Source organism: Solea senegalensis, linkage group LG17 (assembly GCF_019176455.1).
Source record: "Solea senegalensis isolate Sse05_10M linkage group LG17, IFAPA_SoseM_1, whole genome shotgun sequence".
Lineage (NCBI taxonomy): Eukaryota > Metazoa > Chordata > Actinopteri > Pleuronectiformes > Soleidae > Solea > Solea senegalensis.
In genome coordinates, this window is record NC_058037.1 from 5,270,760 (window position 1) to 5,283,112 (window position 12,353).

Consider the following 12,353-nt stretch of genomic DNA (forward strand, 5'->3'; position numbering starts at 1 on the left):
TTTTAATGACGTCTAATAGTGAGACTCGATTGTCAGAGGAATCCTCCACCCACCACTTCCATTTCCAAGCACATCTGGTAACTACAGTGGCCTTCACATACCATAAAGGATGCCATTATTGCCTTGCCATTTTTGTATTTATTAAGTGATTTTACACTAGCATAAACATACTTATGGGTAGCATATTCAATTTCTATGAATAAATCCTCTCTTACACCATTAAACAAATATAAACATAATTTAAATCCAGCTACTATGTCTCTCATTGCAATTTTCTAACCAATTCTTTATTAATTTCTCTGCCCCTTAAAGTAGTTGTGGTATGATGGTTTTGCAGTATGACAGGAATTTAAGCGAAGTGTGCTAAAAACAGTTATCTACCTTTTATGGAATGTTCTTGGCCAAACAAAACTAGCACAAGGAACAATAACCATTCATTGCATTCCAAGCAGTATATGCCATGTGTATATATCTTTTGAGATTTTCCTTTTATATCTGTTTTCTCTGTCAGGACACCAGTAGAAACTTGACTAAAGTAGACCGGATGCTGGGGCAGTACAGGGACCACACTGATGATCAGGCTGAGGCCATGGCACTGGTGAGATACCTGCTCTATTATGTATTTACATATGGTTTGATGCTGCTTTTGTTTCTACATATGCAGCCATGTTTAGACACCAGATTTTCTTCAAATGCTTGTTGTCAGTGCATTTAAAAATCTTGACGCTGATACGTACTGTAGATGTTTCGTTAGTGAAACACAGATTTTGTTTTGCTTAAAGTAAGTTCATGTTATGTTTAATATTATTTAATTTAATGTAGAGCAATATGCCTTTTTCTTATTCAAAATACAATTGTTCTGGCTTTTGTGTACTTTGATATCTCACCCTCTCTTGCACTCTGACTCTTGTTTCTTGCCATCTCACTTCCTGTAGTTATGCACAAACTTCAGCCATGAAAAATTGAGTGCAAATACAGTGTGTGTTTTCCATGAAGGCACTTGTCAGAATTTTGCTTAGAGCAGTACATCTCATAAAATATGATGAGTACATCTGAAAAAACCCTGCTCAAAATACTATTTAACAAGTGAACTTACAGTTAATTATCATATTGTTTATTCAACATGCAGTTTTTGTTTATTTTTTACCCTCTAGTCCTCATCTGCAGGGGTGTTATTTTATTCAGGAGCTGTATTTTATTTTCTGTTTTCTTGGTTAATTCATCATTTTTTTTTCCTGCACTAGCTCAGAGAAAACTTGGAGGAGTCGATCAATCAGCTGCAAACCCAAAGGCTGAGCAGATCCAATGGTGCTCAGAGTGCTTCTGCATCAGCCTCCACACTACATACCAGTGAGCTGGAGGGCGGCTCTGGGTCAGGTATAGTGACACAAAAAGGCTTTTGCTAACTGTATTGCACCTTTTTAGTGAAGTTTGCTGTGTTGTGTTTGGTTGAACAGACATTTATCAAAGTGGCCACCAGCATTCAGAAGCTCTGGTACCTGCTTTGATTTATTGTAACTTTTGTTTGTCTGTAATTGAAGAAGGCCACCGTTTCTACCCCACATCTCCACTGAAGGACTACACTGGCACTGCCACAAGGAGGCGGAGGTCACAGTCTGTTGGTGTTCGCTTCAACGATGTCAGCATGGCAGAAGAAGATGTAAGTGATGCAACACACCAATGTAACCACATGTAACTTTCTCCTAATTTTAGAAAGTTGACATAATGTAAAGAGCTTTGATAAGTCTTGCATTTGTCCTATATTTTGTATTTACTGTGTACCTGTGGTCTTAAACAGATTCACTCTTTGCATCAGTCATTGAGGGATCTTCGTTGTGACCAGCAGAGACTGTCTGAAGACCTGGACAGAGAAGTCTTCAAGAGGAATAGGTATCTGAGATCACCGTTTTGTTTTGTTTTTTTTCCCTCACAAGGGGGTTTTAAGGACTGAATAAAAGCTACTTTTTTGCAGTTGTTTATCAGAAAACAGTCTTTTGGCAACAGAATAAAATGGCAGAAATGAATTATTTCGTTTAGATGCCGCCATAATGAAAATGTATCTCTTTTTGTATTTATTTTGTGGATAAATTAGTGTTTGTAAGACTATTTTTCCATTATATTTTATTAGAATTAAATGCTAAATTACATTTCTGTCTGCCTGTTTTAAATTGCCAATTACCAACAGTTTGGGTAAGGATAAGGCTTACTAATTTAGTACATACTGATTTAGAATAAGTTACAAAGTGCACATGGATTTGCAGCGTATCCCCACAGTTAAAACAGTATTCTGCATTATTTTGTACACCAACTCAAAGTCCTGCCTCAGGTTTGGAGCAGTGCAGGTTATTGATCTCATATTGTACTTTCCATATCCACTGTTTATAAATAGGTTTTGCTTGAGCTTTGAAAAGAAATGCATGGATTTCAGATTTGTTGATATGTTATTTATGAGGAAATGATAAAGGTTTCGCAGGAAACTTAAAGAGATCCAACAGCAAAAAATACTTTCTCTGGAACATGCCTTAATATTTGACATTTTGAAGATATTAAAAAAGGCTCTCTGTCCTTGGGCTGCTGACAAGGCCATATTACATATAACGTTTGAAGCTGCATGATTATTTTTAGTTGCGTGTGCATTCTGATGTCTTGGAATAGGGTTTTTCAAAACCGCTGAGAACTGCTGTGTGAATATCTCCAGGCTGCTGAATGGTTTATTTCTCATAGGTCTGATATTGACACCAGGCGAGCGATGGAGAGGCTCACAGGGCATGTGGCTACTTCCCAAAGACAAGACACAGTGAGTTGTGTATTTCATTACAAATGTATTTTTGGCAGTGTGTCACAAAAGGTGAACACAGTGTGACTTTAAAGAGCTGTCTTCACAGTGATTTGATGGATGGAAGTACAAAGCATGGTGCATGCAGCTTTTCAAAATAAAAGACTGCTTCAGACCAACTTCTTCCTTTTTCACAAAACTTTAACTTGTGTGTATATATGTATGTATATATGTATATATATATATATATATATATATATATATATATATATATATATATATATATATATATATATATATATATATATATATATATATATTATATATATATATATATATATATATATATATATATGTGTGTATACATGTCCCTTTGTCTGACCGTCTGACTGTCTGCAGGTGTCGTCTCGCGTGGAGCGGCGTCTGCAGGAGCTCGAGAGAGAGATGCACAGCGAAGAGAGGAGCATGGAGCGAGAAAGAAGGCCCGAGCCGCGGGTGGCCTTGTCTGACGAGCTGCAGGAGGTAACACTCTATGCCACCATGCGTCTACAGAGATCCCTCCATCCCACACCTCCCTGTTGACACGCTCAAGTTCACTCACATACATAAATAAAACCAAATATATTGAAGAAAATATGAAACCACATAAATTCAGTGGACAGGGAAGATAGAAACAAATGTATTTATTTAGGATATCAAATACACAAGGGATGGCCAGAATTATTTCACAAATTAATGCAAAATAGTGGTTCAGTAAGCAAGTAACTAGGACATGTATACATGAATACACTTCAGTGACACTGACCAACAGAGCAGGATTGATTTTTATTTTTTTATAAATATGCCGGTACTGTTTCCAATAATATAATAGATAATCAGTGTCGGTTAGTTCATTAGGGAATTCAAGTTTCCAGCAGCAAAGTAAAATCAGTACCACAGCAGAACATGGAAGTAAAAAAACACAGTAAATAACAAAAAGACGTAGTATGATGTATGGAAAAAAGCACCAAAAGAAAAAAAACTACTGATGATTATAAATGGCCTTCTGTTAGTCATTAAGTGCAGGATTAAGAAAAGCCAATATTTCAACTTCGAAGCAAATGTTTCATTAGATGTATTATCCTAAGTGATGCTACAAAGACAAAGAATAATTGGCCAAACAAACTCATACTTTCTGGTATGATTTCACGAACTGCTGTACTTGTCGAGCAGCTTTTTTGAAAGTTGATTTGAAAATGAAAATATCAATCATGAAGCATTAAGTATTCATTTGGTCTTTGTTTTCAAAGTTGGAGTGCATTTTGTCTGATGAAGGTCATTCCACAGACGTGAGACTGAGTTTTCAGTGTCATGAAATCATTGTTTTTATAAGTAATAGTCATGCTCTGTATTATTAAAAACATTCAGTAAAATGTGTTGAATATAACTTTGATGCATGACCATGCAGCATTCCTGGTCCCCAAAGGATGAAATGTTTTATGATGCTCAGACTTAGTGTCTGGTTACCACGATATCAAAATTTTACACAAAAGGTTAATTTTATTAATATTCTTAACAGTTACAGCAAACTGCTTTTTGCTCAACAACAACAGCAATCATTTTATTTAAATAACGGTTAAAAGGTTCTCAAAGGTAGTTTACAACATGAAAAACAATTGCATTTACTATCTACACTACCTGGTTGCTGGACAGGAAACATCAGCTAACTGTGTCAGTCAGAAAGACGCTGCGTGTACTCTGATTTTTGGCACTTTGCAACAGGTGTAATCAAGGACCCTTCATCTTGTTTTTCAGCATGAGGAGTAATTGAAGAGATACAGTCAAGGGACATTAAGTCAGTAGGACATTTACTACACTTACTTACACTACTACTTTATATAGTTTATAATAGTTTATTGTTACTGTTCTGGTTGCCACCTCTGGTACCAATAAATTGAAATGATGGCTGAAATATTTTTGACGTGAAAGGTTATTATTTAGAACAGATACCAGCCAAATTCACTAACTTGATCAGTGTGATTAGTAATCCTCCACACAGTTTGGTACAGGGATTTATTACTGTGGTGCTATCCATTACATCTGCTTGAATACAGTCAGAATATGGAACAAAAGAAGATTTCTCTATACCGTAGCGAGTCATTGTCTCACTGAAGGGTTTTCTCTCTAATGCATTGCCATCTTTCTTCATTCCCTGTTGTGTCACCCGGTCCTCTTGCTCTCCTTCATCGTGAGGCTATAAAGTACTCTTAGGGAATTGCTGTGATGCAGTACAAATGGTTGCTGGGCATTCACTGTGTGATTTTCCTTGTCTTTTTCTTTTTTTTCTCTTCATTTTAGGCACATATCTGCCTAAAAGCATTAACAAATGAGAGCGCTCTCACTGGTTGCACTCTCGTGGTGTAGGCTCATTGAGAGATGCACATCTGTCTGTTTGGAACACATTGGCTTGTATTATTGCTTGCATACATTTCTTTTTTCAATTTAGTTACAAGAGTGATTCACATTATGTATCATCAGCATAATGTTTGTTCATTTTAAATAACTGAATATTTATATCTGGGTTACTTGTGTGGAGGACAGTGTTTTATAAGCTAATCAGTATCTTGGCATCAGTCTCTTTTAATCAATCATGTCTGCTGCAATTTAACTTTAGACCACAGAGGGGCACTGTGGAGCTGTACCCAGATTGATAACCCTCTCCAGATAGACTTTTCAACACACTGTGTAATGATGGTGGCTACCAATTCATTTGCATCCCACTCCTCTGTAGTGCCCTAATGGGACACCAGCAGGGCCTGGGGCGATGGGAAATAATGCATTTGTCCAAAAATTAAGGGTAAATAAACAAGCATGAGGAAATGAAGAGGAAAATAATCTCTTTTACTACTAAAGAGCAGGAGAGGAGGGAGAGCAGAGGGCACATTTATTCCCCACCGATGGACCCGCTGTGATGTGAATCAAATAGATGATGAGTCACTTGGGTAGCTGTTATTGCTAGCAGCCGGCAATTCATCACCACAGCCTGCTCAGAATGATTTGGATTGAGTGGGATCTAAGCTCATGTACAAATCAAACAGTGATGCCAGTTTCAGGTTCCAGGAAGTAGAGACAGGGTGCACTGTGGGTACTCTGATGTTGCATCCCTACAGTGTTCGTACATGTGTGAGCTCATAATAACAAATGCTGTATCCTGTGTTTTGTTTTTTTTTGCTTGTGTTTTGTAGACTTTAGTGAGGCGCCAAGTCCAAGCCCATGAGAGAGAGGAGGCCATTACAGCCAGGTTATTGAAAGCAGAGAAAGAGAAGTCCAAGGTAAATTGATTTGTTCTTAAAACTGTGCGTTCAAACCATTGTGCGATGAGTTCACGCAATTCTGAGTAAGTCTTATCAGCTCCACATGAGTCTCACTGTGTTTGTCAGGGCTGTTATGTTTAGATCTTCTGCCACCTGGCAACATTGCCACGCTGCGCACAGGAAGTGATTTGTTTTATGTTTAGACAGACTGAGGGAACAGCAACATTGTGCTCGTTAAGAGCCTCCACAGAAAGTTTCAGAAGTGAATTCTGCTGCTCAAAAAAACTGGTGGTTCAGCAATTTGATGGGATAAATACTTGCCACCACCCTCATTATTTGCTCTGCCACTGTATACACACAAACACTCCGTCAGCCAGGTCTGATAGTATTGCTTGACAGAGCCGGTTTTCAGATGAAAGATGCACCAAGCTCTTTTAAACAAGTGTAGTTGTTTAAAAGAGCTTTATAAGAATGTTTGTTTATTGGACTAAAACACTGTTTGTGATACATAATAACTACACTTTAAAAGTTTGACATAGAGGTTCTTAATGTATCAGCTGGAAATTATGTTGAATTAATTTAATTCTTTCATACCGGTAATTTGGCTTTGAACAGCAGTCCAATTTGCAATACTTGAGAGTCATTATTTGTTGCAGTTGAGCAGATATGTCGGACCAAATCAAAAGCTATTGTGACGGCTAATGCCAGTTAGCTGTTGTGCCTTTTTTTTTTTTTTACCAAGGAAAACCGTAATGAATGAAAACTTACTGTATTCATCATGTTACTTGTCCAGGAGGAGATGGGCCAGCATCCAGTCACTTTGGAGCCCTTTTGTATATCATGGAAATGCCATACCATTATTAACCCTTGTCGTCACTTAACAAGCTTTTTGTGGATGTAAATCTGGAGTGTTGCCTTTAGCTGACACTGACCTACTTACTGCCGCTTCCGAGCGACTCGTTTCTCGCTGTGTCTCTTGTTACGGCCGAGTGAAAGTTGTGCACTCGTTATCACAGCGTTATACATACAGAGTGTGACGTTGTCTGTGGTGCTCTAATGCAACTGCCTAACTGGCTCCCAAAACAGAGAGCCTAACAACAAGACACAGCGAAGGAGTGTGACATCACTCTCTGTTCATAAGATTAGTGCTGTGCTGAATATTCACAGAGGTCATTGCGTTTCTTGATATCTTCCCGATTGCTGTATTTTGTATCCCGATTGCTTCATATTTATCCTTTAAATTATACAATATCCTAAACTCCATGTTCATAAGTGTGTTACACATAATAAAATATACAGTACATGTTCCTCATTCTATTTCAAGTATTTTAAGACATCAATTATGTACGTGTCTATTGTTGTGTTTTCTGACCTTTCTGTTGTCTCCTCAGATGGAGCAGGATCTGGAGAGAGCTCGCAGGCTTTTAGATCAGTCAGAAGACAGCAGAGAGTCACTAGTTCAGCAGGTTTGTTTGTGGGTACTGCACCTGATTGTAAATAAAGACATTCAGTAAACCTCTGTGAGGAACTACAAAGAGAATTTTCAGAAATTGGCCTGTGTTGTTGTTTTAGTTGTCAGAGACAGTCATACGTGATTCTCTGTGTGATCTTCAGGTGGAGGACATGCGTGGTGAACTCCTGAGGACGAGGAACGATAACACTGAGCTTCAGAGGGCCCGGGTTGAAACTTCCAAGGCTACTGCTCACGCACATGGTAGCCATACTGAAAGATTGGAGGGAAGAGGTGGACTAAGAGGGCAAGGTACTGAATTTACCTGACTCAAGAGTTGAGGAAAGGAATATAAACATGACAGAAAGGACTGAGACGTAGGTAAAATTGACAACTGTGTAACCTGTGAAGAAGCTGGCTATCTTTGTTATTTTTAATCAAAATACCTGTAACGGTGGGGAAAAGAGTAAATGCAAGGGAGAGCCCGGAGATCAGATAAAGGGATAGCAAGGATAACGACAGTGAAAGGACATGTAAGTGCTAGTGAGAAAAGTGTAAGATGTTGCTTTTAGGACATTAGTTGGCCTTAAAAAGCCCTTAAAGCCTGAAAATAACTGTCAACAATCAGTGTTTTCGAAATCAAGCCACCTCCATGTGAGTGAGGATGATCCACGTTTAACTATTAAATCTAACGACGTCGATTCCGAGGCTGGTAGAGATTGTGTTTTGTGCAAAATGATTTCGACATACTCTGATATTGTGATTTTGCACAACATTAAAACAACAATTAAGATACTATCGTAAACGATATATATCACACACCCCAAAAAATATTTCCCATATATATTTCCATTGATCTAATGTATGTTATGAATCAGTGCTTTGCAAATAAAGATTGAACTGAATAATCACTCAATTTATAGTCTGTTCACATATATAAGATCTTAGTCAACCTCAAGTGAACTGACTGACCATGAACAATGCATGTAAGCCTCCAAAATATTAAAGAAGGGGCCATAAAATTCAGGGGCATATGGTGAAGATGATTCAAAATTCAGATCTGCTTAAATATTCATCTTTACTCGAAAAATGTTGCCTGGGCTTGATTTATTTTTAAGATGCTGAATTTTTCCTCCAGGTTGTTGTTATCATGGAGCAGATGCACTGACATGTTTGTGCTTTTTATTTTACAAATAAATCCATTTCAATATGCTCCTGGAAACCGTGCATGGTTAAAACTGCACACCGTCTTCAGTCCTGCTGCAGGAGTGCAAACACTCCTGCTTTCTTTTGCCTGAAGGTGGCAGGTTTAAGGATAAGGAAAAGGAAGTCCACTCTGTTAGAGTGTGGCTTGAGTCACATGTTTGTGGATGTAGTGAACCAATTCTGATGCAGTTATTAAATGCTGATGCTACACAGACTTTGTGTAATCCTGTTCCTCGCAAGTAGAATGTTACCATGGTTACTGCTTGCATTGTTTACAGACATGAACAGTGTGAATGTCAGTCAATACAAACGCAGATGAGAAACAAAAAAACAATATATTTGTGCTACACACATTCTCAGACTGGCCCAGCCAGTGTGACTGAGCGATCAGGTTCTGCAGAGAGGGTCAGATTTGGGCCTAACCTCCGGCTGCATAATATGGTTGACTGTGTTGACATGCGGCGGGTTAACTGCAAGCTTGGCAAAACCAACATAAAATGTAAGCTATTGATGTGTCCACCTACAGTGGACATCAACCTACTTCTGTGTTTGTGTGTATGCTTGTGCACCTACATGTGTTAGATCGTTCGGACCTAGAAAAAGAAGTGGCGGAGCTGCGAATCCAGCTGTGCAAGGCCTCTGTTGTCGGTGAGGTTGAGGAACTGAAGAGAGCATTGGAGCGCAAGGAGAAGGAACGGGTCAAACTTGGCTTTCAGGTGGAGGTGTGTATGTATGTCTAAGACAGAGAGAAATGGTGTAATATGATTATTTGTTATATTATATTTTGAATTTAATATTCATACATTTTATTTGTTTAGTGGCTTTAGCAAATGCTCATTGTCACTTCATTTAGTTGTGTATGTTTTCTACTACTCATTCATTTGCCTGTCTTTGCAATGTTGATTAAATGGGAAATATTTAGGGTATCTCAACTGAAACACAAACATGCTTTTGACTTTGCCCCAAGAGTGGCAGTCCCACACTGAGCAGGGTTGTTTCAGTTGGTAGGGCGCCGTTCATCCGTGGCTGCATCCTCCACCAAATCCATGCCACTTGAAAATTGTCAGATGAAGTGACAGTTGGAATCAGAGATCACAAGACAACTGGCAGTCCGTTATCCCTAAAAATAAAACAACAACACGTCTCCTTGCCGAGCTGGACTATTCAAGGCTACGGTTGGGTATCAGTGTAAAGTTAGGAGGAATCACTAAACTTGAAACCTGGGCACACTCATCTAATCTCTAATGTTTCACTGAAAATGTGTTAAAACTCCCACACTCCCCCTTATTGTTATGTAGGTGTTAAAAGATGAAGTGGGTGTCAGCATGTATCACCAGAGGGCTTGTCATATGGTTATTATGTCTGGTTGAAAATAGTTGTCTGAAATGTTTCATTTTCATGGTAAATGAGCAAAAATGTAGTATAATGAGGAGAATGAGTAGAAAGATTAAATTTCTCAGTGACTGAATTCATATACAGCTTAATAGGTCTATGACTAATCAGGCTATAACTAATTATTCCTAACTGACAGTCTTATTCAGTATCATACCACAATGGTACCATGGTCACCTTATTCGCCCTTACTTTGGACTTCAATCAAACTCGAAACTTCAAAGTGACTTTCTTGTGGATACGAAGCTAATCCAGTGCAGCTCTCCTCTCAGACTTCACTTCAGCGTAGTACATAATCCAATTGTAAGCAGAATGTAAACACAGTCTCAACCTTCTTTTGACCTTTTAGTCTTTGTCTGCTCTCTTCTTTTTGCTCGCTCTAACGCAACCTTACTGTTTATCTTTTCTTAAAATCGATCAAGCCTTTTTTTATCGTCTGCTATCTCTTCTGCCATTGTCCGTAACCCATTCCTCTAAACCCACATGTCCCCTTTTCTCTCCCTTGTGATTTTTTCCCCCACCCAAAAACCATTGTGCTAATACAAGTACACGCACATGTCCTTGACCTTTCTCTTTTCTGTGCACCAGGAATTATCATCAGACCTGGCGCGACGGGAGCAACAGCAGCTACGAATGCTGGAACAGTTAAGGGAGATACAGGTATTTTTTTGTCCCTGTTTCAGCAAGGCATTGGTAATTTAAACAAGTAGTTCTTTTTGCTGGTGATAATTTGAATTATGCTGCACTCAGTGGCTTGTCTGGGCCTCAACTTCTCACAATTACAATTTTAAAGAACTGAAAAACTAAAGTTGCAATTAATGAGGTCTTTCAGAGTAAGACATTACAGAGCCACCCCATCATTAAAACGTTTGATTCTCATTATAAAGAATGAATATACGTGTTATTCACAGTTCAGTCATTTCTTCCAGAGCCGGGGGCAGGCGGAGAGGAGGGACATGGAGGCTTTACTGCAGGAGAGTACAAGGAGCAAAGATGAATTGAAGACCAGGGCCCAGGAGGCTGTGCGCCAGTGGAGGGCAAAGTGCAAGAGAATGCAAAAGGAGCTGGAGGAGGCAAAGGCCCAGGTTCAGTTCCATACTGACAAGGCCTCGCAGGTTAGTTGAGATGCATTCATTATAGTGGTTTTGACACCATAGCCAGAAGTAGCTTCTGTATAACTGCTGCTAACTGCTGATCGCAGTTTTTACTGTGGGAAAAAAACATTCCATCTAAGCAACTCACTGGAAGTCTGATGTGACCTATTCTACTTGATAAAAAGATATGAATACAATAGCAAGATGCAAGATATATGATATTTTGCTGCATATTATATAAAGGAGTGAAGTACATTACTAACATAAATTATTTGCCATTGTTAGCTCTACATTTCAACTATTGATACACCTGAAATTCAGTCCACTATTTTATATACTGAGTTCTAGTTATCCTGTTAAAACATTAAGGTAGACTCTTCTGTAGCTTTTTCAGACTTTAAAACAACCCTGATGACATGAACTGGAATATTTTTGTATTACTTTCTTTTGTGATACATTGGTATTAAATGTTAGTATTTATGTTAAAACATGTAGGTGGGGAACTATTAACTGATTTCACAATTAACTGTGCAAAAAAAACAACCTGTTGGTTGTTTAGCTGTTAAGGCTCAGCTACACCAAGTGTAACCAGAAACTGGTTACACTCTCACCAGTCTCACTCTCCAAGTGGAGAGTAAATTACATGGCCACAGAATGACACAGTTAACACTTGCCACCTGACATCAGCAGCTACATTAGTTAAACAATGGCCCAAGTTGCTATTGCTAAATGAAGCACTGAGCACGCAAAGTATTGAATCAATCATAAACCTGTCATCTGCAGTCAGTGTAGTAGCAGCGATTCAAGAGTTGTTGTTTTTTTTGGACACTTTCCAAAATATTATGTAATTCACTCTAAAGTAGGGTTGAAAAATAACAATTCATTATAATCATAAAACTCCTCGAAATCTATAATCATTGCGTCCCTAGCGACAGGCAAGGGAGAATGCTTAATCAAAAGTGTTGGACCACTTCAGATTTTACAAGAGTGATGGGACAAACAAAAACAATAAAGAAAACTCAATCTGCAAGAATTCTCTCTCATAAAAGTAAAGTACATGAGCAAGGCAATGAGCCTGCATAGTCCACTGTTTTTGTCATTATCACTTATTTACTAAGACCTTTGCTCATGCATTGATTGAT

General features: G+C 38.4%; 1 protein-coding gene across 3 annotated transcripts in view; it reads left to right on the forward strand.

The window, feature by feature from the left end:
* LOC122784051 (centrosomal protein of 128 kDa-like) overlaps positions 1 to 12,353 on the forward strand; it is a 39,151-nt gene that overhangs the window by 1,739 nt on the left and 25,059 nt on the right. For 2 of the 3 annotated variants that reach the window (XM_044049118.1, XM_044049115.1), the window contains 12 exons: positions 512 to 598; positions 1,245 to 1,377; positions 1,542 to 1,660; positions 1,799 to 1,890; positions 2,725 to 2,797; positions 3,176 to 3,298; positions 6,001 to 6,087; positions 7,461 to 7,535; positions 7,684 to 7,831; positions 9,308 to 9,447; positions 10,706 to 10,777; positions 11,047 to 11,232. In XM_044049118.1, the coding sequence (XP_043905053.1) occupies positions 512 to 598; positions 1,245 to 1,377; positions 1,542 to 1,660; positions 1,799 to 1,890; positions 2,725 to 2,797; positions 3,176 to 3,298; positions 6,001 to 6,087; positions 7,461 to 7,535; positions 7,684 to 7,831; positions 9,308 to 9,447; positions 10,706 to 10,777; positions 11,047 to 11,232 (1,335 nt within the window). The remainder of the gene's footprint in view (positions 1 to 511; positions 599 to 1,244; positions 1,378 to 1,541; positions 1,661 to 1,798; positions 1,891 to 2,724; positions 2,798 to 3,175; positions 3,299 to 6,000; positions 6,088 to 7,460; positions 7,536 to 7,683; positions 7,832 to 9,307; positions 9,448 to 10,705; positions 10,778 to 11,046; positions 11,233 to 12,353) is intronic. The other variant, XM_044049117.1, reaches the window with a different exon arrangement.